We start from the raw sequence: 27,584 nt of genomic DNA on the forward strand, positions 1-27,584 counted from the left end.
CAGCCCAAGGGGCCAGCTGGCATACTGCCACCCATTCAAGGGGACATTTTTTTTTTAATTTATTTATTATTTTTATTTTATGTGTATGCCTGTATTGCCTGTAGGTAAGTGCACCTATGTTGTGCAATGCCCGCGGAGGTCAGAAGAAGCTGTCGGATCCCCTGGGACTGGAGTTACGGACAGTTGTTAGCTGCCATGTGGGTGCTGGGATTTGAACCTGGGTCTTCTGCAAGAACAACCAGTGTTCTTAACCGCTGAGCCATTTCTCCAGCCCCCTCAAGGGGACATTTTACTTCCTTTGAGAGGCACAGAGCCAAAGGCAGAGAGCTCTGTCCCATAAACAGATGCCTGGGGCTTATACGTTAGTGCTACTATTGACTAGTGCTGTGATCTTGGACAAAGAACTTGACTTTCTTGAATTTGCTTTTCCTAATACTGGTCCTAGGCTGTTGTGAAGACTAAACAAAATAATTGGTGTAAGGCCCCTTGTACAGTGCTGGGCACAAGAGAGTTGTGCAATTAATTTTTATACATTTAGTTAACATGGGAATATGTTACAAATGATGACCCTCCCCCCCATTTTGGTCTTTCTGAGACCGGGTCTCCCTGTAGCCCCAATTGACCTGGAACTCGCTACGTAGACCAGGCTGGCCTTGAACTCACAGAGATCCACCTGTCTCTGCCTCTTAAGTGCTGGAATTAAAGATGTGCACCACCACACCTGATAACTCCGCTTTAAATTGTATTTATGTATATAATTTTTTTTTGTCTTCTGAAACAGGGTCTCCCTGTAGCCCCAGCTGGCCTCGAACTCACTATGTAGACCAGGCTGGCCTTGAACTCATAGAGATCCGCTTGCCTCTGCCTCCCAAGTGCTGGGACTATAGGCGTGTGCCACCACGCCCGGCCTATAATTTTATTTTTTTATTTATTGGGGGGGGCACAGATGTGTGAAGGTCAGAGGACAACATAGGAAATTGATTTTCTCCTTCCACCACAAGGGGCCTGGGGATCGAATTCAGGTTGTCAGGCTTACTGTTAGGCACCTTTACCTATTGAGCCATCTCTATTGTTATTATTAATGTATTTCTGTAGGAACACATGCCATGGTGACCATGTGGAAGTCAGAGGACAGCTTTGTAGAGTCAGGTCTCTCCTAAATTTACATGGGTTCTGGAGATCACACTCAGGTCCTCAGCTTGCATGGCAAGTGCTTTACATACCTTCCCCAGCCATCTCACCATCTACAGCAGCTCCGTTCACACCCACTCCAGAACCCTTGTAAGAGACAGGTCCTGTGATCACTCCATCTGCAAACCCGGTGTGGTTAACTGACTTGCCCAAAGTCAAGTCACAGAACTACCAATGACAAAGTCAGAGTTCAGGCCCTGGCCTGGCCCTTCTCACCTTCGCCTTCCTGTCCCTGGTTTTGGAACAAATAGAAGCAAGTGAGGGCAATCCCATCCCACAACCTTTGCCCTCCCTGACCTCAGGAGATTAGAGAGAGGTACCTGGACACAAAGCTGGTAGGCTTCAGCTTTACAATGCCAGCCACTGAGCCACGCTCTCTCTCTCAAAAAGACTGCATGGTTAGTTAAGCATCCTTGAGATGGACCCACCCTGACTGCAGCCTTGGGGCCCCCATTTGGAGCCAGACACCATTAGAAGCCTGCAGCTGCTCATGGAACCAAGGCAGAGCAGAGCCACCCAGAAAATAGAAGACACTGCTTTAGAGGGCCCTGGAGGGTAGACACCCTGGGCAGCTTCACTCCCTGAAGATCGGGCCTCTGCTCCCACGCCTCTGCCTTCAGGGGACTCAGCCGGGCAGCTAAAGTCAGCCAGCTCTGACTGGTTGGTGTGCTTCTTCAGGCCCAGATGAGATCTCTGGGGATAATTTCCTCCCATTAGTCCTGTCTGTGCCCTCAGGGCCAGGGCTGCTCCAGCCAGCAGACATGTGGAGATGGCATGACTCTTAGCTGGAAGAGGCGCCCAGCATGCAGAACGTGCTGGATACTTCTGCCTGATCGCAGAAAGCAAGGTTTCTGCCCTCCTACCCTGTTCCCCACTGTCTGCCCACAATTAAGGCATGCAGGCTGCCAGGGCATCTGCTTGCCCAGCTGGAGCCTCACGTATCTCTAGGGGCTTCTCCCCACCCCCCAGCTCAGCCCCTCTGTCTGGGAGCAAAACAGTGGTTGCCAATGGTCACCACTTAGCAAGTACCTGAGCCAGGCCCTGCTGAGAGTGTCACAGGCAGGAACTCACCCAATCTTCCCAGCTTGTCTTACAGACAAGTGTTATTATCTCCACCTAACAAGTGAGAATAAGATTCAGGAGGGAGGCAACTTGCCCAAGGTCTTGTCCACAAGGAGCAGAAGCTAGAATTTACACAGGCTAGGAAGCTAGGAGTTTCTAGCTCAGGATTTTTTTAAAATATTTTTGTAGATTTTATTTTGTTTTTTTTTTATTTTTGCCTGTGTCTGTGTGTATATAAACATGCATGAGTGTCCCCTCAGAGGCCAGAAGAAGAGGAAGGATTTGGAGTTACAGGCACTTGTGAGCTGCCATATGTGGGTACTGGGAATCAAATTCCTGCTCTTAACTTCTGAGCCATCTCTCCAGGCTCGTTTGTTTGAGATGGGGTCTTATGTAGCCTCAAGCTATGTAACCAAGAAAGACTGACCTCATGATCCTCCTGTCTCCCTCCTGGGTGCTGGGATTACAGGCATGCATCACCATACCCAGTTTATTTGGTGCTGAGGATCAAACTCAAGACTTTGTGTATGCTAGGTTAGCACTCTACCAATTGAACTATATCGCCAGCCATTTTTAAGCGCCCCCCTTGGAATAAGATCTTTTCTGTGTAGCCCATAACTGTCCTTGGACTTGCTATATAGACCAGACTGGCCTTGAATTCAAGCCCTTCCCACCTCAGCCTTTTCAGTAGCTGGGATCATAGACCTGTGCCACCATGCCAGGCCAGAGTCCAGCTAGTGACTACCAGGAGGCAAAGGCACAGTAGCCAAGGGACAGGAGACTCAGAGGGACCAGACCAATAGCTTGGGATGCCCCAAGTGGATTTGGTGTTGGGAGAAAGGACTTCTGCAGACCTGCAAATGTGGGTAAACTTCTTAGACTAGAAAGAGACCAGAGGTGGCTTTAAAAATACAAAGGCATATCTGGGCATGGTGGTACACAACCTTTAATCCCAGCACTCGGGAGGCAGAGGCAGGTGGATCTCTGTTAGTTCAAGGCCAGCCTGGTCTACATAGTGAGTTTCAGGCCAGCTGGAGCTACAGGGAGACCCTGTCTCAAATAGACAAAAAAAAAAAACAAAAACAAAACAAACAAACAAAAAAAAACAAAGGCATTAAGGCTAGAGAGATGGCTCAGTGGTTACAAGCACTGGTGGCTCTTCCAGAGGACCTGGGTTTAGTTCCCAGCACTTACATGGCACTAACAACTGTCTGTAACTCTAGTTCCAGGGGATCCAATGCCCTCTTCTGACATCCTCGGGCACTGCACGACATAGGTGTACTTACAATCATGCAGACAATATTCATACACATAAAAATAAAAATGAATTTTAAAAAATACAAAGGCATCTCAGACACTGCAGAAATCCCAACTAACGAGCAAACCTGAATGTCACCACCCTACTCCAGGAGCTTGGGGACCATACTGGGCCTTTATGCAAAAGCTGTATTCTATAGTGGCAAGCATTTATTAAACACAGTATGCATGATTCATGGTACATGTTCATACTCAGCAAAAGCACAAATGAAAGGTCCATGGGGGGAAGGGGTCAGTGGGATGGTCCAGCTGGTAAAGGTGATTGTGTAAGCCTGGTGACCTGGTTCACTGCTGAGAGTCCTAGAGGTGGAAAGAGAACCAGCTCCACAAAGTATCCCTCACAGCTGTGCTTAAGTGACATGGCACACATACATACATACACACAAATAATATTTTAGCATGGTGGCACATGCCTTTAACCCAGCACTGGAGAGACAGAGGCGGGCAGATTTCTGTTAGTTCAAGGCCAGCCAGGGCTACATAGTGAGATCCTGTCTCAAAGCAGAGAGAGAGAGAGAGAGAGAGAGAGAGAGAGAGAGAGAGAGAGAGGCATTCTCCATAAGGCACTGAGCTAGAAAAGTCTTGATGCTCTTTGCTTGATGGAAGGCCATGATTCTGGAAGGTAGGCTGTTTTATCTAAAAAGGGACAAACATGGGGAGCTGGTGATCTGGGGGAAGGGCCTTTGAGAGGAATTTCCCCATGTAGTAGAAGGGATGGTGATTGCCTGAACTGGGACACAGAGAGCTTGCTGTTCTAGGCTAAGCTCAATGGAAGACCAAACACTCCCCCCAGGATCCTAGCTCACAAGCCTCAGAACCCTGTGGAATCAAAGTTTACCCTAACACAGGGCAAACTGCCACTCCACCTGAAGGAGGCCTTGTGCCCTTCAATCCCACATATCTTTGAGGCTGGCCCCTCCTCCACCAGGTATCCTCAGACTCTCTCATTATATGCCATGCCAGGAACTCCCAGAACCTCTGTTTGACCATATATCTTTCACAAGGAGAGTTTTATTCAGCCATAAAGAAGAATGAACTGATGTCACACACAGGAAACCAGGTACAGCTGCAGGCCATCATGTTAAATGAAGCCTGGTACGTGAGGAGATATCACATTTTCTCTCATATGCAGACCTAGATTGCATATATACATATATATACATATATACATATATCTATATATACATATGCATGATACATGATACACATATATGAAAATGTCATAATGAAACCCAATTTTTAAAATTATTTTTTAAAATATTTTATTTATTTTTATTTTTTGTGTATGAGTGTATTGTCTGCATGTGTGTGAGTGCACCCATGTCGTGCAATGCTGCGGAGGTCAGAAGAAGGCTTCGGATTCCCCTGGAACTGGAGTTAAGGATGGTTTGTAGCCGCCATGTGGGTGCTGGGAATTGAACCCGGGTCCTCCGCAAGAGCAGTCAGTGCTCTTAACTGCTGAGCCATGTCTCCAGCCCCTACTTTTATTTTTATGAGTGTTATGCCTGCATGTGTGTAAGTGCACCCATATCACGCACTGTCCCAGGAGGACAGAAGAGGGCGTTGGATCTCCTGGAACTAGAGTTAGGGACAGTTGTTAGCTACATGTGAGTTCTGGTATTCAAACCTGAGTCTTCTACAAGAACAGCTCTTAACCACTGAGCCAACTCTCCAGGCCCAAATACCCATTGTTTTTTGTTTTGTTTTGTTTTCTTTACAGCAATTAAAAAATTTTTTTGCTGGGTGTGGTGGTGCATGCCTTTAATACCAGCACTCAGGAGGCAGAAGCAGCAGTTCTCTGTAAGTGCTGGGAATGGAACCTAGGTCCTCTGGAAAAACAATATACACTCTTAACTGCTGAACCATCTTTCCAGTCTATTTTTTAAACTTACTCTGTGTGTTTCTATATCTGTGTTTGGGTCTGTGCATGCATGCACGCTATGGCACCCATGTAGACATTGGAAGATAATTTTGTAAAGTCGGTTTTCTCCTTCCATCTTTACATGGGTTCTGGGGTTGAATAGGATACCATTTAGTGATGCATCTTTGATGGAAATCACCTTTACCCTCTTAGCCATGCCTCCAGTCTTTTTCTGTATTTGCTATCGTTTCTGTGAATGATCCATGCGTCCATCCATTCCTGCACCCATTAAAAAATTTCTGAGCACTGCCAGCTCTGAGCCTGGGCCTAGGAATAAACAAAGCCCTTTATAGCCCTGCCTCAAGAACAGAGACCTAAACCAGGCATAGTGACACACACTTGTTAACCCAGCAGTTCGGAAGCAGAGGCAGGAAGAAGACACACAAATGTGAAGACAGCCTGGTCTAGACATCAAGTTTCAGGCCAGCTGGAGCTGCATAGCAAGACCCTGTCAAACAAGCCAAGCAAGGCAAAGCAAAACAGAGATCTATCTAGGAATGGTGGTGCCAGAGCTTGAGAGACTGAGGCAGGAGGATCAGGTGTTTGAGGCTGGAGAAATGGCTCAGTGGATAAAGGCATTTGCTGCCAAGCCTGATGACCTGAGTTCCATCTCAGGACCTACATGATGGAAAGAGAGAAGAAACTCCTGCAGGTTGTTCAGTTCTGATGTCCCACATGTGCTATAGCACACAGTGAGCACACACACAAAATAAATAAATGTAATGTATACATATGAGAGTTTGAAGTCAGCCTGGCCTATATAGTGAGATCCTGTCTCAAACAACCATCAAATGGGCTGGTAAAATGGCTCAGTGGATAAAGACACCTGTCACCAAGTCGCATGACCTGAGTTGGATCCTCAGAACACACATGGTGGAAGGAAAAAGCCAACTCCTACAAATTGTCCTCTGATCTCCACAAGTGCACTCCACAAGTGCACACACACACACACACACACACACACACACACACATACACACTCAATAAATGTTTAAAAAAATTAAAACAGGGGGGTCGGGCGTGGTGGCTCACGCCTTTAATCCTAGCACTCAGGAGGCAGAGGCAGGTGGATCTTTGTGAGTTCAAGGCCAGCCTGGTCTACACAATGAGTTCCAGGACAGCTGGGGCTACAGGGAGACCCTGTCTCAAAAAGACAAAAAAAAAAAAAAAAAAAAAAAAAAAGAATACACACACACTAGCCAGGTGGTGACACATGTCTTTAATACCAGCACTTGGGAGACATAAGCAGGCAGATTGTGAGACTGAGACCAGCCTGATCTACATAGTGAGTTCCAGGCCAGCTGGGGCTACAGAGAGACCCTGCCTCAAAAACAAGAACAACAACAAACAAAAATAATAAATATTGAGCCAGGCGTGGTGGCGCACACCTTTAACCCCAGCACTTGGGAGACAGAGGCAGGTGGATCTATGTGAGTTCAAGGTTAGCCTGGTGTACATAGGGAGTTCCAGACCAGCTGGGGCTACAAGGAGACCCTGTCTCAAAAAGACCAAAAGTAAATAAATAAATAAATAAAATAAATATTAAAAATTACAAGCCAGGCATGGTGGCACACACCTTTAATCCCAGCACTTGGGGGACACAGGCAGGTAGACCTCTTCGAGATCAAGACCAGCCTGGTCTACATAGCAAGTTCCAGATCAGTAGGGCTCCAGGGAGACTCTGTCTCAAAAAGACCAAAATGAATAAATAATAAATATTAAAAATTAAAATAATAACAACAAAAACAGGAGCCAGTGAGATGACTCGGCAAGTAAAAGCACTTACTGCACACACCTGACAACCTGAGTTCAACCTCTGGAGAACCCACATAAAAAAGCCAGACATAATAGCATACATCTCTAACCCCTGCACTGCTACAGTGCAAAGCCAGGGGACTGAATCAGTCAGAAGCTCACAGACCAGCCAGTCTGGAGTCCACGGTGCAGCTGCAGCGGCAAGAAAGACTCTACCTCAAAAACAAGGTGGGACGAGAAAACTGACTCCTGAAGTTGTCCTATGACTTCCACACGAATGTCCCTCCTCAATAAAGAGAATTAATAGAAGAACAGAGATCTAGAGCTGAAGAAGTACTTGCCTAGCATCCATGAAGCCCTTGGGTTCCCTCATCAGCATTGAATAAAAGTGTTGTGGCACAGGCCTGTAATCCCAGTATTTGAAAGAAAAGACAGGATTACGAGTTCAAGGTCATTTTTGGCTACATAGGAAAAAAAAATACAGATTTAAATGTCTCATGATGGTATACACCTGTAATCCCAGCATTTGGAAGGCTGGAATAAGATGTCAAGTTTAGCTATATATTAAATTCTAGATTACTGTAGGCCAGCTAGGTGGGTTCTGTCTCCCCAAACAAACAATTATCTAATGATTTCTCTTTACAGGGGCCAGAGCAGCTCCATCCAGCTTGGTTCCCCCTTTCCGCGATTCTTCTTGATTTACAGCCCTGGGCTCATGGCCATGGATTCATTGCATCCTTGAAACTAGGAAAGGTACACCTGCAGTTTCTGGATAATTCTGGGCCCAGAGAAGGCAGAGGCCATTCTTGAATTTGCTCAAGAAGTCAGTAGTGGGTTGGGGACCTAGGCATAGGGATGGCCCTATACAGATCTCAAGTGACTAGTGCACACTGGGAACATGGTGCTTGGCACACAGCAGACACCTGGGGCTTACCTTGGTGTCTCTGACTCCAGACCTTTCTGGTGAGTGAATCCCAGGCCTATTCACTGGGAACCCAGTATGAGATTTGGCCTGTGAGAAATAGTGGTAAGAGACTGTCTGAACCTGGGGGTGGGGCAGGCTCTCTTGTAATCACCCATCTTCTTTTGGGTATCATCAGAACAACTAAATAGCTTCATTATTTAATCTTAATTTTGATAGTTCTTGGTATTGCATAAAATATGAGGGGTAAAAACAGATTTCTCTTTTTCTTCCTCTTCCTCCTCCTCCTCTTCCTCCTCCTCCTCCTCCAGTACTGGGGATTGAACCCAAGGCCTCACTTCAGATGTGCTAGACAAATGTTTTACCACCGAGCTACATCCCCCTATCCTTGAACTCACTGCATAGCCATCTTCCTGCCTCAGTCTTCCAAGTGCTGGGATTATAGGTGTGTTCTGCCACAACCAGCTTATCATCTTTTTTTTTTTTTCTTCAGACAAAGTCTCATGTATCCCAAGCTGGTTTCCAAATGGCTACACAAAGATGAGCCTGAACACACACACACACACACACACACACACACGTCTGTGCAAGTGAACATGCCTGTGTATGGAGGCCAGAGGACAACCTCAGGGGTCATCCTCAGGAAGGTTACCCACCCCCTTTGATAGAGCCTCTCATTAATCTGGAGTTCACCAATTAGACTAGACTGGCTGGTCATCAGGGATACAGCTTGGGGTGTCTCTACCTCCCCAGCACTGGAATTACAGGCATTTGCCCCCTCAGTTTTCATGGTAATTAAACCCAGGACATTCTAGGCAGGCATTCTAACAACCAAGCTTCAGCCCCAGCCCCTCTTCCTTCTCTGTGAAGGAAGAAATGACTCCTCAACACTTCTAGGCAGCTGCACACTAGTCACTGTACCATTGCTGTTGAGTGTATTTCAACCCACTCTCCCACTTACACACACATGCACACACAACTACACAGCTTCCAGAGAGTAACATGTTTCTAGGAAAAACCAGTCTGCCTCAGGGTCTGTGACCTGGCTTTGCCCTGGGAGAAACTCCTCCATGGGGCACACGCCTGCCCAGAGCCTGCAGCCAACCTGCAAGCAGTTCTTGGCAAGTCCTGACAGGATGCCAGGCCGGCTGGCAGGCAGGAAGAGGGCTGCTCTCTGCTCACCCCTGAGCCTCTTTCCCTGCTGTAATTTGCTAAATCCATCTGGGGCTCCTTTGAGCCATTTTCTGGAAATGCCACATTTCAAGGCTCTCCCTGTTAGAAAAGGTCAGAGAGTTCATGCGGGCCTTTCATGTTAGACAAACTTGAAAGGAAAGGAAATGTATATTTTCAGCTTTAGCTATGATTAAGTGGGCTCAGACCATGAGAATAGCTGGATGATTTACATGACATTACATGAAGAGCCAATTAGCCTAACAACTTCCGAAAAATATTGAGCTTTAGAGCACCCATTTATTAGAGTCCTTGGAATGCGCAGGGCATTGTGCAAAGTTCTTTACTGGAAGCCAGTGGCTCACCCAACTTTACTCCAGCGTGTGGGAGAGGCGGGCCCAGGTTGGATGCTCACTCCACCCAGGAGGATGCTCACTCCACCCAGGAGGGCCAGTGACCTCCCTGGGTTTGCTCCAGCATCTGAGAGTGTTCATGGTTACCTGGTTCATTTGCATAAAGATGAAGTCTCCTTAAAGTCACCAGCTATGGCTTGGCCCCAGAAAACTTGGACCTCCCTACAGCTTGCCTAGTCCTCAGACTCCTTGGGAACTTGAGGGGAGTAGCCATCACAGAACATAGGAGATTCAGGCCTATGGCAGTGACCAATACAGGAGCCTAGGGTAGACCCCAAGAGATGGCAAAGGCTAGATAGAGCACTAGCACAAAATTTAGCCACTCAGGCACATCATCCTAAGAGATTCTCTCATCCCTGTTTTTTGAGACAGGGTCTTATGTACCCCAGGCTAGTCTTGAACTCATTATGTAGCCAAGGATGGCCACAAACTTCTGATCTTCATGCCTCCACCACCTCCTTAGTGCTAGGACTATAGGCACAAGCCACTGTGCCCAGTTTATGTGGTGCTAGGGATCAAAGTCAGGGCTTCATGCATGCTAGACAAGCCCTCTAGTCCTATTCATAGCCCCTCAAATAAGAGTCCCCTCCCCCAAATTAGGATCCTCTGCTAGTAATAAAGCTGGTTCTTCAGCATTTGTTTGTCAAGGCCACACAGCAGATAGAGTCCCTTGAGGGACCTCAGGCATCCTGCTGGACCACACTTTGGAGTGGGTTCTGAAATCTGGCCACCCGGAGTTGGAAGTTTGGCTCTCTCATTTTGAAGCTGTGAGGTCCTGGGCGACTCACAACTTCTCTAAGCTTTAGTTTCCTGATTAGTAAAATGGGGACAATCGTCCCTGTCCCAGGTATGATGATTACATGAGATGATGTGTCTGAAGCTCTTAGGGGTGCTGACATATTAATGATTCAGTGTATGATGATCAGTGAGTCAGTGGGGTGATGATCATGGACTCAGTGCTGCCCAGTCAGGGGACTCCTGCTGGGGTGCACCTGCTTTTTGTTTTTTGTCTTTTTTTTTTTTTTTTCAGATCGTCTCACTATGTAGCCCAGTCTGGCTTTGAACTCAACATCCTCCTACTTCTGCATCCTAGGTGTTGGGATTACATGTACCATCACACCCAGCTTGCACCTGCTTTCGGGGAAGAAATCCAAGTTCCTGGTCCTCTGTAGCGCTCCAAAGCCTCCTTACTTGGTTTTTCAGGTCCAGATGAATTTTATCTCCTCCAGGAAGCCAGGCTGCCCTGCTAGATTCTGCTGCACCTGCGCGCCTTCGGCCCAGTCTGTGTAAGCAATTGCTGTGAGCCCTCAGACTGCTTTCGGTGTGGCTGTGGAGGCAGAGATTACTCAGCCCTTCTGTCCCTGCTCTCCGCCTCCTCAAGCGCCTACCGCCCCCCGCCCCCCCAATCTAGTGAGGCTTGGAACCATGATCCCACAGGGCAGGGGTTCCCAGGCTCCGGAGATTTCACAGCTCTATAAAGTCATCCAAAGAAACTTGAGGATAGGAGGGTGAATAGATGGAAGGGATTTTCTTTTGCTAAATAAGGGCATTAAGAAAATTTCTTTCCACCATCATTTGCGTAGAGATAAAACTACTTCCATACCAGTAAGGCAGAGTGGCGGTAATCTGGTTAGAGAGAAATGGCAAGCTGGAAAAAAAAAAAAAATTATCCTTCCTTATTGAGGGGAAGAAAAAAAAAATCACACCTCCTAGACCTGCCTTTTTTCATGGTTGGAGAAAAACTGCATCTTAAATGGCCTGTGTCGATTGGGACGTCATGGTCTGCCAGCCGTTCTGGAGGCTACGGTGCCTAAGCTGGACCCCCCCCCATAAACACTGTAGGATCCCCAGAACGTTAGCTTTAGAGGTTTCCAATTTCAGTTCAACTTTCCCACAGGGGGCTTACCCCAAAGTCAGACCCTACAACCTCGGGGCTGAGGTGTGGGAAGCCCTGTCCCTGGGTCTTTCCTCTCCTGTGGCTTTTGGTCAGAGCACCCACCCTGCCCCCAATCTAGAGGGGCCAGGGTCAAACCTAGCAGCAAGCTGGCACCTATGGGGAACAAGACTTGGAAATGCAAAAGGCGGGGTTTGCACCGTGTATCTCCATTGCTAAGCTGGCCAGTTATGGCCAAGTCCCTCCAAACCCCCCACCAGCTCTGGGAAGAGAGCTAAAATGGGAATTCTATCCCAGAGGTAGGGGACCCAGGAGCCCTGCTGGGCGGTAGCAGATAGGATCTCAACACAGAGAAGCACAGCCCTGGCTCTTTGATCCCCAGCCAGCCAGGCTGGGCCTAGACCGGGAGGGGCGGTACGGCTGTCTTCCGGCCGGCTTTGCGCCGCTGCCAGAGGTCCTGTGTGGGGCCCTGAGCCAGAGGCGGCCAGTTACCCTCCTCCACAAAATACCCTGTCTTAATCGCTCTAGGAAGAGGTGGATGGGTCTTCACTGAATACAACACTGAAAATTGCTTGGGACGGGTGCGTGTGTGTCTTAAGTTCACTATACTGCGACCCAAAGGGCTCAGTGTCTTGCAGGCGTAGGGACCAGCCCAGGCCAGCCGTGCCCTGGAGAACCGCGTGGATACGGCCCCGGGTGCCAAGGAGATGCCACGGGTCAGGGGCTCGCGAAGGCCCAGACTGAGTTGCTCCGGGTCGAATCCCACGTGGCTGCCCAGAGTCTCGATTCCTGGGCCTCCGGTTCTAGGCAGTTGAAGTTAGTTGGGACAATCTTGGGGGCGGGGGATTGGAGAACTGGCATTAGCACAGGGGTCCTTCACCATCCCATGTGCGCCTTGGAGCCGCCACAGGGCTGAAGGGCTTGTCACAATGTGATGCTTAAGTTGGGCATGCCACAGACGCTTAATAACTGTGGGAGGCGTGTGTGCTGTTCCTACGTGGGCAGACGGTCTGGAAGCAAGTCCCTGATTGGCACAGGGATGGTAGATAGGGCAGAAGGGGCCCTTGAGCAATCCTAACCCGGCCTATTTCTTAGGGGGTCCGAGTCCAGCCTCCAGCAGCCCCAGAGCCTAGGAAGCCTCCAGATCAGGCACTGGACGCAGTTCACAACCAAGGCTGGGGATCCAAATCACCCACACGTCCCAAGGGTCTGGGGAACCAGCACACTCCGCAGCTGGAGGACAAAGCTGGGCGCAAGTTGGGAGTAGCTTGCAGCCATGGAAGTGGACTCCAGGGCTTCCTCCAGGGCACGGTGCAGGAGAGGGGTGCTGGCGTGCCTACGGGACGGGGGATAGGGTTCGCTGAGGGAGAGCGAGCCCTTTAAGACTGTGCCCAGCGGGAGCGTCCCGGGCTCTCCCGGGAGAGGGGGCGGGGCTGGGTGCTCTGCCCCGCCCACCAGCCGGGCCCGCCCCTGGGGTGCCCGCCCCGCCCCCGGCACTCCGCCGGCGGCGCCTTTGATGTTCCGACCCGCCAGCTCCCGGAGCAGCTCTGCCCGGCGCCCTCGCCCCGCGCCCACTGCCCACTCAGGCGGAGTCAGCCCGCGCTCCGCCCGCCGCGCCCCGGGCTCGGAGCTCCCGACTCTGGGCTCGCCGGCTCCGCGTCCCGCAGTCCCCGCGCCCCGGCGGGCGGAGCGCACCATGCCGCAGCTGGACTCGGGCGGGGGCGGCGGCGACGACCTCGGCGCGCCCGACGAGCTGCTGGCCTTCCAGGACGAAGGCGAGGAGCAGGACAAGAGCCGCGACAGCGCCACGGGCCCCGACCGGAGGCGCGGGGGGTCCGGGGCCCGGAGTCCCGGGGCACCGCGAGGCCGAGGCCGGGGCGGAGGTGAGCCCGGCCCGCGCACGCTTGTCGGGGTGGGGACCGCGCCGAGCCGCCCCTCGCGCCCGCGGCCCTCGTGGGTGCGCATCCCTCGGGTCCCGCGTCGCTGCGCGCTCACCACCCTCTGCTTGTCCCCGCAGGCTCTGGGGATCGAGCACTCTTCGCAGAGACTTTTCGCGGACAAACTTCCAGAGTCCCTGGAGGACGGTGAGCTCTGCGCGGCCCGGCGCCCCCGTGTCCCCCCTCCGAGGCCCCGGGCCTGGGTGCGAAAGGGAGGGAGCCCAGGGGCTAGACTTCCCCCCACCCCCGGCTGGGGAAGGCGCTCTAACCACGGGTGGGGGAGTTGGGGGGCGGGTTTCCCGAGCGCTAGCGAGCTGGAGTCACTTCCGGTGCCCTGACCTTTATAGGAGTAAACAGACCCCCGCCATCTCCACCTCCCCTCCTGCCCAGGTGACTGACTAATCCCTTGCCTTGAAGAGCAAGCCTGGCCAAGGTTCCCTGGCTGGAGGGCCGTGTGGGGAGTCAAGTGGGGGGCCGCTTAGTGGAGGCCTGGATTCCGGGTCTTCCCCCCGCCCCAAAACTTGGCTCTGCGGACACCCACAACAGTCCCCTATCAAGCCAGGAACTTGAAGGGGACCCCTTGGGCAGTTCTTTTTCGCTCTTGAGCACACAGCCTCCAGGCCTAGCGAGCAGCTGCCCTGGCTGGTGTCTGACCCAGCTGTGGTTTTTCCAGGCCTGAAGGCCCCCGAGTGTGCCAGCGGCATGTACAAAGAGACGGTCTACTCTGCCTTCAATCTGCTGATGCACTACCCACCCACCTCAGGAGCAGGGCAGCATCCCCAGCCTCAACCCCCGCTGGTAAGTGACCCCAGCAGCCAGGGCCATTGCTGGGGCTGGTTACCTCCTTGACCATACAGGTGAGATTTGTACAGGAAGTGACCTCCATAAAATGCTGTGGGTAGATGAGAATTCCTAGTTGCTCTTTATTCCCACATACCCAATGGGATCTGACCCAGAGGGGAATCCTGAGAAGGGGTGCCTGAGCTCCCCTCGTACTGGTGGGAGCTGTTTGTATCTCAGCTTGGTCATAGGCAGGTGCAGGTCTAACCCTAGTGTTGAACCATGCTGGGGTGAGGTCTTCTGGAAACTCTTTTGAGCCCAGACCGTGCCCTACTGGAGCATGATGCGCTTTGAGTTGAGAACTTTGCGGTTAGCTTTTTAAACCAGGGAAGAATAGGGCAGAAGAGGCAGTTTTTTTTTTTGTTTTTTTCCAGAACTCCTGGTTGTGCAAGGAGATACGTTCACCGTTCTTCTGGCTTGGTCTCAGACACATCAGGAGGGGTTTGAGAGATGTGCTACAAATCAGGGGTGTTGGTGAAGTGTCAGCTCCATAAATTAGTGAGTTGGGCTTTGCAAGGCATGCTTGTGATCATCACTAGTCAGCCTTTGTTTGGGTGAAGTATGAAAAGCCAGCTCAGTGCTGTGCATGTCTATAAAGTTCCTGCTAGGTTTCTAGACTGGCCTAGGTTGGGAACCAGGGAAAGTTCAGAGGACTGGTAGGTAGATGTTGGATAAGGCTGTAAGCCCAGGGCAGGTTGGAGCCCCAAGCCAGAGACTTGTAAAGCCAGTGACTGGGTCAACCCAGAGGAGGTGAGGGTACCTGTGGGGAAAGTGGTTCTGAGAGCAACTTCCTGCTGAAGCTGGTGGGAGGTGAGAGGAAGATGGATTCCGGGTGTTCTCCAGAAACAAGCATTGGTCAAGGTTCCCTGGCAAGAGAGTGCCATGGGGAGTTAGGTCCAGGCCCCTTAGCTGGGGAGACCTGATAGACTCTAGAAATAGACCCCCTTTTCCTTACCTGTAAGCCGAGTATGTGGGCTGTGTGGTCTGCCTGACTTTCTACTATGGTGTGGCTTGGTATATGAGGAGGTAGCATGCTCCCAACACTGCCACCTGATGCCGCCACTCACCCCAGAGACCTGTGCCCTACACAAGCAGATGCTTAACAAAGATAACCTTTTTGATCCCCTATTAGTTATAAAGCCATTGATCTGGGGGCCAGTTGGCATAAGCTCCTACTTTCAAACCATTGGCAGGCATTGCTTGTGCTAGGACTAGGTTCAGTTGTGATAACCATGACTACACAAAAGGCAGAGGCCCCAGAACCTTCCTGGCAGGGTGGGCTCCCAGGACTGCACAGTGAAACGGGGAGAAGGCTGCGGTTTGGAGGGCTTCTTACTGCCGAGAGCCTGTGCGGGAGGAGGTGTGTCATTCAGCCTCAGGATGAGAGGGATGGGATGGGACTCGTGGTCAAAGAACAGGATGGTGGACTCCACAGCCAGGACCATTACCTGGCCTGAGACTGCATAGGTCTGCTTCAGAGTCCTCAAGCTGCAGGAAATGCATGGCTATGTGTCACTGCCCTCCTGCCCTCTTTCTCTGACCGCCACCGCCACTCCTGGCTTCTGGGAACACAAAAGGAAGAGGCTCCATACTGACTTTCTTGGCCATGACGTCAGGTGCCAGGGGACTGGAGACAAGGACAGAAATGGGCTTGTATTGGAGGGAGGACACTGGGTAAAGGAAGACGTAGGGGAATGTAGAGAGGCCCTTTTAAAAAATTTTATTATGTGTGTGTGTCTGTGTGTATGTTTCTGAGGTGTATGGGGACATGCACACCACAGTGCTCATGTGGAGACTGGAGCAAAAGTATGGGGTCTTGTTTTCTCTTTTCACCTTTACCTGGGTTCTAGGGATTGAACTCAGAGCTTCAGGCTTGCACAAATGTTTTTAACCGCTGAACTGTCTCCTTAGCCCAAGAGCATATCTTTTAAGCAAATCTTACAACACATAGCAAATAGCTTGTATCACCTGAAGAATTGTGTGGATATTTCAAGTATAGTTGGGATTTTTTTGTTTTGTTTGAGACAGGGTCTCCTTGTAGCCCCAGCTGACCTGGAACTCGCTATGTAGACCAGGCTGGCCTCCATCTCACAGAGATCCTCTTGCCTCTGTCTCCCGAGTTCTGGGATTAAAAGGTATGCACCACCACGCCTGGCTTATAGTTGAGCTTTACAAGGCAAAACTGGGACATTTGTCACCTGACACAGAGCTGGTGTGTGGCACCAGGAAAGACCCTTTCATAGCAGGGCAGGAATATCTTGTAAGGGCCCTGAGGAACAACAGCCTGAGGAGGCTTTTGCCAAAGCTAGTCCTTTCCTCCCAAGCCCCTTGCCCAGATCCTGCCCACTGGCCTTAGGGTAGACCCCCACTTTACCCATCTGAGGGCATCGAAGAGATCAGCAGTTCCTCAGAGATGCCTGAGACGCCTATCATGGTATCAGGAAAGGTCTGCTCTAGGGACCTTCTCTGTGCACGTGTAAGTGCGAAGTCCATGTGGCTGCCATGTTGGAGACATCCCGAACAGGCGGCTCAAGCCTTGTCAGAGCTAAATGTCCAATTTACAGCCGTTTGCCATGGAACAGGACAGACACCCCAGCCCCAAGTGGCCTGTTTGGTGATTGGCTTCTTTTAAGCTTTCTTTGGGAAGGGGAAATTGGTCAACGTTAACTCCTTGACTGGTATTTGAAGGCAGTTACTGGCTTAGACCAGTAACCATTGTGTTGCCGGGGGTAGGAGGTAGTCACCTTAGGCCCGTTGGACTTGACAGCAGGCGCCTTTACACACAGAACTCCCCGCCCCTAGCCGCTCCTTAAGTCCGTACTTTCCCTGCTCTGGGACCAGGAACAGAGTTGGAGTGGGGAGGGAGGATAGCATGCTGATCCTTTAGGCTGGGCTCTGGGACTGGCTTTGGGGATGATCAAGACATCATGGGCCTAGTGGATTTGCAGGCCTGTAAGTCTGATTCTATCTAATGTGACTCTGGCCCTTTCTATGGGCTCCACTTGGAGCCTGTGGCCTGGAAGACTGTGGAGCCTTTTGCCATTCAGATGAAATATCCAAAACAGCCAGATCCACAGAGACAGGGCAACTTAGTGATTACCAGGGGCTGAGAGAAGAGGAGAGTGGGTATGCGGTTTCTTTTCTGGGGTGAGGAATACATTCTGGAATTAGGTAGTGGTGGCCATTGTACAACCTTACATAGCTACTAAATGCCACTTAATCTGGCACTTTAGAGTGTGCATTTTATGGTGTATGGATTACATCTCAATTTGTTTTAAAAAGGCCAAGGTTTTTGGTCATGGCAGGGGCCATGTTTCCCTGTCCCTGATCTCCATAACTGTCCTGGTACCTGATTATATCTCCAGACAGGGGGCCATAGCAGCTGCTGCAGTTTGAGGAGTGAAGGGAAGCATGGACTTTCACCTGGGCCTCTGGCCATCAGGCTCTTCTCTGTGTCCCTGGGTTGAGGTTCAGATGAGCCCTGGGGGAGAAGGGCTGGGGGTCTGAGCAGCACTCATACGAGCAGAGGAAGGAAGTGCTGAGCTGACGTGGCTCCCTGTTGGAGTTGGGTAAGCAGTGACCCCTACCTAGCCCCTCACATATCCAAGAAAGGTTTCCTGGGTGGGTTGGGGATGCTGGGTACCAGTCTAGGGCAGACTAAAGCTTGTTAGGGGGACTGTGGCACCAGGCTGTTCCCACAATCTAGGCCCCCACATGACCGTAAGCAGGGCTGTCTCTGGGAGTGTCTAGCTGTCACAGAAGGTCCAGCTCTGGGTGTCTTTGGCAGATCTGGCCCCAACATCAACTTGGGGGTGGGAGTGAGGGAAGGCTTTGCAGTGATTAGTACTGTAAGCTGCAGGTTGTCCAACACAGGAAGACAAAGGGCCCAGCATGCACCTGGGCCTCCCTCCAGACACATCCTGAACCTTCTGCTTCTTCACTTTGTCATGCCCCACCCCCCATGCCCAGGCTACTGCTGTCTTACCCAGATGGCAGCATTGCCTCCCAGGGTCCCTCTGCTTCTCTCTCCCTCTCTGACCTACACTTTAACCCATAAGCCAGGCTTTACACAGCAGCCAAAGAAGGCCTTGAAAGCCTAAGTCAGATAGATCTCTTGCCCAACTGAACCATCTAGTGTTTCCATTGCTCTTAGAGGAAAGGCCAAACCGTCTACCACAGCCCAAATGCCAGGGTCTCCAGCCTCCTCTGCCTCTTCCCCAATACAGTTTGTCCTGGTGGCTTACACCTGGAAAATTCCTTCCCACCTCAGAGCTTCGCTCCTTCTCAGCTCATGGGCTCTGCCCTTTCTTTTCTCACTCGGTGCTTAGTTCAGATACCATCTGAGGGAGCCTCCTCCAACCAGCAGTGCCATGGCTCCCTTGCTCACCCTGGCAGCTCTTCAGGCTGAGGCAGTGGGCGCTGCTGTGCAAGGAACTCAGAGCCAACATCTCCTGGCTCCCCCACCTGGACAATGGATTTAGTAAGTGCTCCTTTCACCCTCAGAGCGAGGACTGGCAGTTTTGCCAGAGAAGTTCCCAGGATTCTTCTCTCTTACTATCTTGGTTCTCCTGGAGTCAGGTGGTTCACCGGCCTTCACATGGATGTCCATCTTGAAGGCTATGTTTCTACTTTGGGCCAGAGAGGTCTGGGCATCAGAACCCTGGGGCTCAGGTATATAGGCTCCTACTTGGTGCCTGACCTACCCCAGGGATTCTTGGGAGAAGTACTATTCCTGCAAATCCTTTCCCACCACCACAAAGGTTTATTTATTCCATATAAAGCCTTTTATGCATCATATGAAAAAATGAGGTGGTTTTGTAAGAAAAAGGGAGGTGAGCTTTTCAGTCACTGACCTCTGAGCCATGCATGGACCTTTTCTCCCCATCACCACATGCATGTTCCTGGGTCGTAGGGCCGTGTGGAGGCACGGCCCCAGGCAGCAAGCAATCATGAGTTCTGCTTCTGGTTCAGTGACATGGTGCCTTCTTTACCTCAGATTCTGTTTGGATTATTTTCCCAGAGCACAGTATCTAGAGAATTCTGGGGTCAGGAAGTAGAAAAACCCTGGCTTCCTGCTTCTCCATGTCTCCAGTTCATGTGCCTGGCCCCCAGCTCTTGCAGTGTCTAAGCACCACTGGGCTGAAGTGGCATCTTTGTTCTCTTCACTTACTGGTTCATGCTGAGCAGTGGGACTTCAAGTTACTGGGAACTGTACCTCTTTGCAGCCTTGGAGGGCTATGAAGGATTCGTGTGGCATCTGGACTCTGCTGCCTCTCTTCTGTCCCCAATTGGGAACTCTTTGAGGGTGGCTTGCACCCCACTGCTGCTGGTCAGGGTCAGGAAACGTGTCCTGTGGACCCCTGCTTAAAGCTGGGTGTCTGGTCCCATCCTGTCCCTGGGGCAAGGAGTGATGGCTGCAATTGCAGAGCTGCCTGTGTGACTGAGAGGGCATGATGAGCTAGCTCTGCAGGGCACAGAGACTGTCCCCAGGTTCTGAGGCTGACAGAGAGTCCTAATGGGTTGCCAGGACCACTGGAACCCAGCATTCCTCCTCCAGGTTCAGCTGACTTCAGCCCCCCAGGTGCTCACTCCACCTCCAGCTATCTCCCCAGTTGCTCTGAGGCTTGGGAATGGGTACAATCTCAGTGGGCGAAGGGGGCCCTTTCTCGGCTCTCCAGAGACAACAGCCCAGCCCCCACCCCTGCAAGGGGTGAAGTTGAGTTGAACCATAGGCTGCACTCCGAGGGTGCCAATTTAAAGTCATATAACTGCAGAGGTCAGGTTGGGTCAGGGTGGACCCAGAGCCTGGGAACGGGCGCAGCCGCAGGTCCTCTGAGCCTCTTCAGGACTACTGCGGTCCCAAAGCCATAGAGTCACACCCCCTCACACCTTGTGACTGGTGTTTCCTGCCACTGTGTACAAACAAGGCTCCGTTGGAGGAAACAGGTGTTTTATCAGGTCACAGGAGCACCCCCATCCCCCAACTGTACAGTATTTAGATTCTCAAAGAACACCCTCCTGCAGGTGGGAACAGGGAGACCAGGTGGGAAGGGACTTGTCCAGGGCCCATTAGCAGAGGGGGAGGAGAAGCATGTAGTCTAGAAGCTTGATCCTCTGCAACTGGATCTGCCACTGCCCGGCTGGGTAGCCCTAAGAAGGTCACTTTCCACATTTGAAAATGAGGACAGAAAGCTCTGTCCTCTTTGGGAGAATGGGGCCTCATATGTGAAGTCCCTAGCCCGTGGATGCTACAGGAGGCCTGTGGCTGTGACAAGGGGTTGTGACCTCCTATAGCTCAGGCTGGCCTGGGGTCCCTGAAAGAGTCAGCATCCCTCTAGCTTGAGCTCAGCTAGGCCACAACATTGCCTTCTAGAACCTTGGGTCCACCTCTGTATTTTCAAGCCTGACTCCTCAGCCTGGTTGGACAGGATGGGAGGCTACCTCTTTCTTTGTCTACCTAGAGCTCAGTCCTTGACAAGAAAAAGCACACTCCCTGAGAGCCCCAGTTAGCCCTGAGGTTCTGCTCAACTGGATAAAAGGCATAGGAGGAAGAGGGAGGGAGGGTCTGGGGGGGAGCTGCGGGGGCAGCTGAGGAGGCTTCCGGAGAGGACCCTCTGCAGTGGAAAGTAGAAGGACACCCTGGGTGGGGCGCAGCGGAGCAGAGGAGAGAGGGAGGCCTCAATGGCTTTGTTTCCCATCACCCAGACGGACCCAAGCCCAGGGCCCATGAGGAGTATGGAGTGAGGCTGGAGAAGGGCTGCCACGAAGAGTCTGGCATGAGACTTTGGTGCCTAGGCCTCATTGGTTCCATAGAGTACGAGAGGTGGGTGGGCACATGCAGCGGGTTGGCAGCCTGGCAGGGCGGTGCCCACCACAGATGGTTTGGGTTGGACGTGGAGGGCCGCGGCAGGCAGAGCTGGCAGCTGGGGCAGGGTGGATGCTGGGAGTGGCAGGGTGATTGAAGGAATGTGAGCAGACCATGGGAGGGTAAGCTTTGGACCACAGAGACCTGAGGGTATTGGCCAGTATAAGGCCAGAGAGCCTCCCAGATGGGTACTGCTGTTATTCGGCCCAAGTGCCTCAGCCCATTGGTGATCCAGTCAAGGTGTAGCAAGCATTCTGATCAGTTCCTCTCGCAAGGCTCTGAGCTCCCAGGTTCCCAAGGAGGTCCCTAGAACCCAGGACATTCTTAGCTGCCTCCTTCAGGCAGCTTCTAGCCCCCCTTCAAGAGCTTTGGACCTGAAAAACTGCCTCCCTTAAAAAGATGTGGCTACATCAGGTATGGGGAATGGTGACACACGCCTTCAATCCCAGTACTTGGGAGGCAGAGGCAGGCTGATCTCTGCAAGATAGACGCCAGCCAGGTTTATATAGCAAGTTCTAGGCCAACTGGAGCTACAGGGAGACCCTGTCTCAAAAACAAGGCTGGAGAGATGGCTCAGCAGTTAAGAACACTGACTGTTCTTGCAGAAGACCTGGGTTCGAATCCCAGCACCCACATGGCAGCTAACAACTGTCTGTAACTCCAGTTCCAGGGGCTCCGACAGCCTCTTTTGTCCTCCAAGGGCATTGCACAACACGGGTGTACTTACCTACATGGAGGCATAACACTCATATACATAAAATAAAAATACTATAAAGCAAATAAAAATATGTAGTCAGGCTAGAGATGTAGCTCAGTTGCCTAGCACGCAAAAAACCCTGGGTTTGATCACTGAGTTGGAGGTCAGCCTGGGCTACATGAGACCCTGTCTCAAAAAAAGAAATTAAAAAAAAAAGCATGGCCCAGGTACTTGGCCTTATATGGTAAGTTGCCAAGGTAGCTGGCCTCATGCTGTAAGTGGCCCAGGCTGCCTTGAACTTGTGGTGATCCTCCTGCTTCTGCCTCCCAGGATTATAGGAGTGAGCTACCATGCCTGGCTTGTATTTTTTGAGACAAGGTCTCATTGCATTTCCTAAACTGGCCTTGAATCTACTTGGTAGTCTATGCAGCCCTTGAACTTGGTATCCTCCTGTTTGAGCCTCTTGAGTACCTGGGATCACAGGCCTGTGCCACCAAAGCCTGGGGAGGTTTGTACCCGTCCACTGGCCCTGATCCAGCTGTTCATACACAGAGCACAGTTCATATAGATAATTAGGGTCCAGTTGGAACATAGGGCTTCTCTTAGCCCAGGCCCTCGTGGGATGAGGGGCATCTGTTGCTGAGGGCCCTTGCCTCAGCAGAGCTAGGAAGGGTGTGAGCCTGGGCCTCTCCTGCTGGGAGGCTGCCCTTGTGGCCTGTCCCACCCATGGAGACTGCCAGCCTGGGCTGCACCCAGACTCTGCCTTAGAGCCTGGAGCCAGCTGGGTGACACAGCCTTCACTCTGAGGCCCTGACTCTACAGTCAGAACTCCCTGGAGATCAGAGGAAGCAGACACACTGCCAAATGAGCTTCCTCCTCACCCCTCACCCTCCATTAAAACAAGGGCTAGGGAGCTGTCTGGGCCCCACACTGTCTGCTTCCAGATGACGTGTAGAGAGCAGAGACTCCAGGCCTGGGTGGGCAGGTCTGGGCCCCAGGGAACAGTGAGCGTGGGCTCAGGATGCACATGGTTAGCGCTGCTGGCATCCTACTGAGTCTGGAACTGGCCTGGGGGCCAGTTTTCCTATGAGGATAGGGAGCTATGTGGAGGCCTGTTGACCTCCCTGGGTCTCAGTGTCCTCTATGATGTGTAGTAATCCCAGCCCCAGCAGGGGTCTTGAGGTTCAGATAGGTGTCAGTGAAAGAGGCCTGATGGCAGGGTGGGCCTTGGGTGGAATTTACTGGCCATTGCTAGTACCAGCCTCACCATCAGGCAGCAGGGGGCATGGGAAGGGAAGGACAGGTGATGGGAATCCAGGCTGGGGACGCTGAGTAACTTTGACCTGTCTCTGGTGGCAGGGGCCCAGCCTCCTGGCCTGCTGGGTCGCCATCTGAAACGCATTACTGATGCTTTGTAAACTCCACATCATTCAGCCACATGAAAGCCTCAGTCCTAAAAATAGCTGCTCCCAGAGGACGCCCCGCAGTGGCGGGGCTCAGCTGACCTCTGCACGCACACCCTCTGTTGTGCCACCTCCCTTGCCGTGGAGCCCCGACTGGCAGGGCTGCACCCACCCAGTGTAGGCAGCTACTGCCTCAGGCTGCTTTATCTGGACACATCTTACCCTGCTAGCCAAGGCTTCAGGCCCGAGGCCTCACCTGGAGCAGAATGTCTGGAACAGCTAGGAAGAAGCTGCTTGAGGGTGTGGTGATGGCAGGAGGACCCTTCCCCAGACTTGTCCTTGCTTGGAGTACCTGAGGGAGGCTCCTTGGACAGCCAGTGGAACAAACTATTGAAGGCACTGAGGCCTAGCTTAACTGAGGCCACTGTCAAGTGTGGGACAGGAGGGTCCCTGGCAGAGGTGCTGGTGAGGGAAGGGTGGGCCTGTCTGATGATGGGTGGGGTAAAGAGCCAGGCAGCAGGAGGGCCTCCCAGCTGCCAGCACTGCCTCCCTGCCCTGCTTTCTGCGGATTCCCTCTCCCTATGGTCTCTCTGACCAACTGCAAACCACTCTTTTCCCTAAAAATAAACATGCTTATGGGATTGGGGGTAGCTTTGTAGCTATCAAAGGAAATAATAGGGTGTTTAAGAAAATTACATTGCATTTTAAATAACCAGCATGAAAGTCATTAAGTTTGAAGTTTCACTTAGATCAGATGGCTCTGTGGCCGCCTGGTGGCCAGGCAGGCAGAGGGTGGGTGGGCCTCTGATGCTTCGAGGCAGCCTGTGGAGAGCAGTGGGGTCTCTGCCAGGCACACCCGGGGTCCAGGCAGGGCTGGCCATTTGGGGTGTGCCGGCTGTGGCAGCCACTCCAGAGCATGCTGGCAGGCTTTGAAACAGTGTGTGGCTCTCAGAGCTGCCCAGCTGTGGTGGGTAGCCCTAAGGGTGGGGGTGGGGGGCATATAGTAACTGATGAAACCAGGAGAAAGAGCTGAGGCCACAAAAGTTGGTGGTGATGTCAAGTAGGACATGTAGGAATGGTAGCTTGGATCAGAAAAGGCTGGACCGGATCTAGATGGTACAGATGACATCTGTTCCTTTTATCACTAGATTCTTGTGCCCCACACAGGGCCTGGCACACAGTAGGTGTTCAACAGTTTTTGAAAGAATAGCAGCCACAATAACTCATGTGTTCAGAGCTTCCTTGGTGCCAGAAAAACAGTGGCGGCACCGGGGGGCTGGAGAGATGGTTCAGCGGTTAAGAGCACTTGCTGCTCTTGTAGAGGACCCAGGTTCAATTCCCAGCACATACATCAGGCAGCTCACAACCATTTTTAACTCCAGTTCCAGGGGATCCAACATCCTCTTCTGGCCTCTGTGGGCATCTGCATGCACATGGCATACATATATACACACAGATACACACACATGCACATAAAATAAATCTTTTTTTAAAATGTAAGTATTGAAGTCCTGCCTGCCATCCACAGAGCACCAAGTACAGTCCACAGCACCACATAAACTTGGTATGTCTGTGCATACCTATAATCCCAGCACTCAGGAGGTGGAGGCAGAGGCAGAGGCAGGAGGATCAGAAGCTCAAGGCCATACTTGGCTACATAGTGAATTCAAGGCTAGCCTGGGCTACATGGGACCCTATTTAGGGAAGAAAGGTGTTGGGCAAAGGAAGGCTGGCTCTATCTGTAGAGTTCTTACTGTGCACGTAGGGAGACTTGTTCAGATCCCCAGCAGCCATGTGAAAAGCTGGGTGTGGTAGTGCACATCTGTAATTCTGGTACCAGTTGGGCAAGGTGGAGCCCTGGAGCTCCCCTGCCAGCCAGCCTAGGGGATTTGGTGAGTTCCCAGCACAGTGAGAGACTCTGTCTCAGCTTCTGGCCTCCATGTACATACACATGCACATGTACCCACACATATGTGTGCATACATAGACATACATAGTGTTCATTATTGCCACCACTCTGCTGGTCAGGAAACTGAGACTTGGAGAGGTACTTGGCAAAGTCAGATTTGGATGTGGTTCTCGTACCCCACTACCCAGGCCCCTTCCTACTTGCCACCATTTGTTCTAGAATATGTGGAGACAGGGTCAATGTAGACTGGAGCTGAGAAGTAACCCACGGCCTGCATGATTCTCCTCTGGCTTCAAGGAAGGACTTGGCCTCTCCCTGCCCCTCCTAGCTCTGAGCCTGGACTGGACTGGCCTGACCTTCTTGGATACCTGGTAAGGTCTGTTCTCCAAGGGTGAAGAGGATTGTGTTTCTTGGTTGGGAGACAGGAGTCCAGAAAAAAATTTTTACATGGAGAACAGTCTGTAAATGACCTGTAAGGTTGAACCAGGTTTGGTGTGTGACCAAGGACGGTTAGAAACTGTCTGTTGTGGATTCCTTCCTTACCAGCTTTGGTCCTCAGTCAGCTCAGAGCTTACTGCTCAACCTTTTGGGGCCAGGTGCCCCCTCCTGGGCTGTCCAGGACTAGACTGAAGGCTTTCCTAGGCCCTGAATGGCCAGAGTGTGTTATCTGTGGAAAACTTCTTGGGAGCCAGGGCCTTTCACCAGCTTCATGGGGGCATTCTGAGGGCAATTTCTTTGAACTCTACCTCCTACCTCCTCGCTCTGGTCACTGTGGGCCAGTGAGGAGCTCAGTGATCAGACAGTGGACCAAATAGTCCAACCTGGCACAGAGCTGGTTTTCCTGAAAAGCTTTTATCAAGAGACGATGCTTACTTTTGTCTTTTTTTTTTTTTTTTTTTCATTTAAGTACAAAAAGAATACTACACAGGCATGGTGGCACATGCCTTTAGTTCCAGCACTTGGGAAGCAGAGGCAAATGGATCTCTGTGAGTTCAAGGACAGCCTGATCTATACATAGCGAGTTCCAGGCCAGCTACAGGGAGACCCTGTCTCAAAAAAAAAAAAAAAAAAAAAAAAAAAGATAGGCACTCACCTGATCCTCACAATCCCATAAGACCATGGGCATTTTATAAGCAGGGAAGTGCAGGGACAAAGAGAATTGCCCTTGTGTAAGCACTGGAGGAGGGATTTGAACTCAGCTCCTCCACAATGCCCCAGTGCCCTGTAGACAGCATGCATGTTAAAGGCAGCTGGGTACTTTTGGCTTCCTGGTGCATCCTCCTTGCCCTATGGTTTGGTGTTCCCTGCCCTGTATCTGCATTGTTCCTCCAGGTGTGCAGTAGTAAGAGCTATGTTTTATGGTTTTGCATGAACTCTCTAACTCAGCCTCTTTAGGGGCTCTATCTCAGGGCCCCACGGTAGTTGGATCAGCCCAGCCCTCCTCCCTCTGCTTACACTGGGAGTGGAGGGTTAGGGTGGAAGGACCCCAGGGTGGAGCCTTTAGCAGCTTCTTTCCATACCTCTTCTTGTGGCCTTGTTGAGTCTATATGGAGCCCCTAGGCCTTAATGGACAGTAGCTTGAAGGGTCAGACCAGGGTGACCTGATGTGGCCTTGGGGCAGAGCTGTCCTCATGGGGCAGTCCAGGCAACAGAAGAGTCCAGATGACTTGGAGACCCCTGTGCTATCTTTACTGGGTTGAACTGGGGCCAGAATGCAGGTTAAGGCCAGGCATGAGGTCTTCAGTTCGCCTTCCTTCCTACCCTCTAGCCACTGCTGACCACTTCTCTCCTTAGCCTTACCTTTTTGGGCTTATCTAGATTCTCCCAGGCTAGCCTGAGCTACAGAAGGAAACTGTCTCAGAAAAAAAGAAAAAACACAACAGAACCCAGATGTTGTTTAGCAGGGCACTGCCAGCAGGCAATCTGCCTGTGAGGCCTGCGGCTGACTGGTAAGAACCCTGACAGGCTGGTTGGCATCCGGACCAGTCACGCATGCTGACAGACCCTGAACCTTCCTGCGCTTCCTGTCCTGGGCAGCAGAATCTATACACACTGCACAGAGTGGCTTGGGAAGACGGGGGATTCCAGTTCCGGTGGAACTCTGCGGACTGCTAGGTGCCCAGCGGGCTACTACTGGACTGGCAGGGGCTGCCAGCTCTAAGTCCGCACCTCCCTCTGCCATTCCCTTCCTTCTCTACAAAGCCTCCAGCTCTGCCCCCAGGAACACAAAGGCTGTAAACTTCTTCAGCACCTCCCTCTCCCTACTGCCAAGGCCAGATAGGGTTGAG

The 27,584-nt window shown here is 51.6% G+C and overlaps 1 protein-coding gene across 1 annotated transcript in view; it reads left to right on the plus strand.

Annotated features, from left to right (window-relative positions):
• Window positions 1–13,131: 13,131 nt before the first annotated feature.
• Tcf7 (transcription factor 7) overlaps window positions 13,132–27,584 on the plus strand; it is a 29,373-nt gene continuing 14,920 nt past the window's right edge. Inside the window, 4 exon segments of the mRNA XM_029560862.1 lie at window positions 13,132–13,463; window positions 13,465–13,528; window positions 13,663–13,729; window positions 14,256–14,380. Coding sequence (XP_029416722.1) covers window positions 13,162–13,463; window positions 13,465–13,528; window positions 13,663–13,729; window positions 14,256–14,380 — 558 coding nt within the window. The 5' untranslated portion in view covers window positions 13,132–13,161.

The sequence above is a fragment of the Nannospalax galili genome, unplaced genomic scaffold (assembly GCF_000622305.1).
Source record: "Nannospalax galili isolate Female #2095 unplaced genomic scaffold, S.galili_v1.0 scaffold970, whole genome shotgun sequence".
Lineage (NCBI taxonomy): Eukaryota > Metazoa > Chordata > Mammalia > Rodentia > Spalacidae > Nannospalax > Nannospalax galili.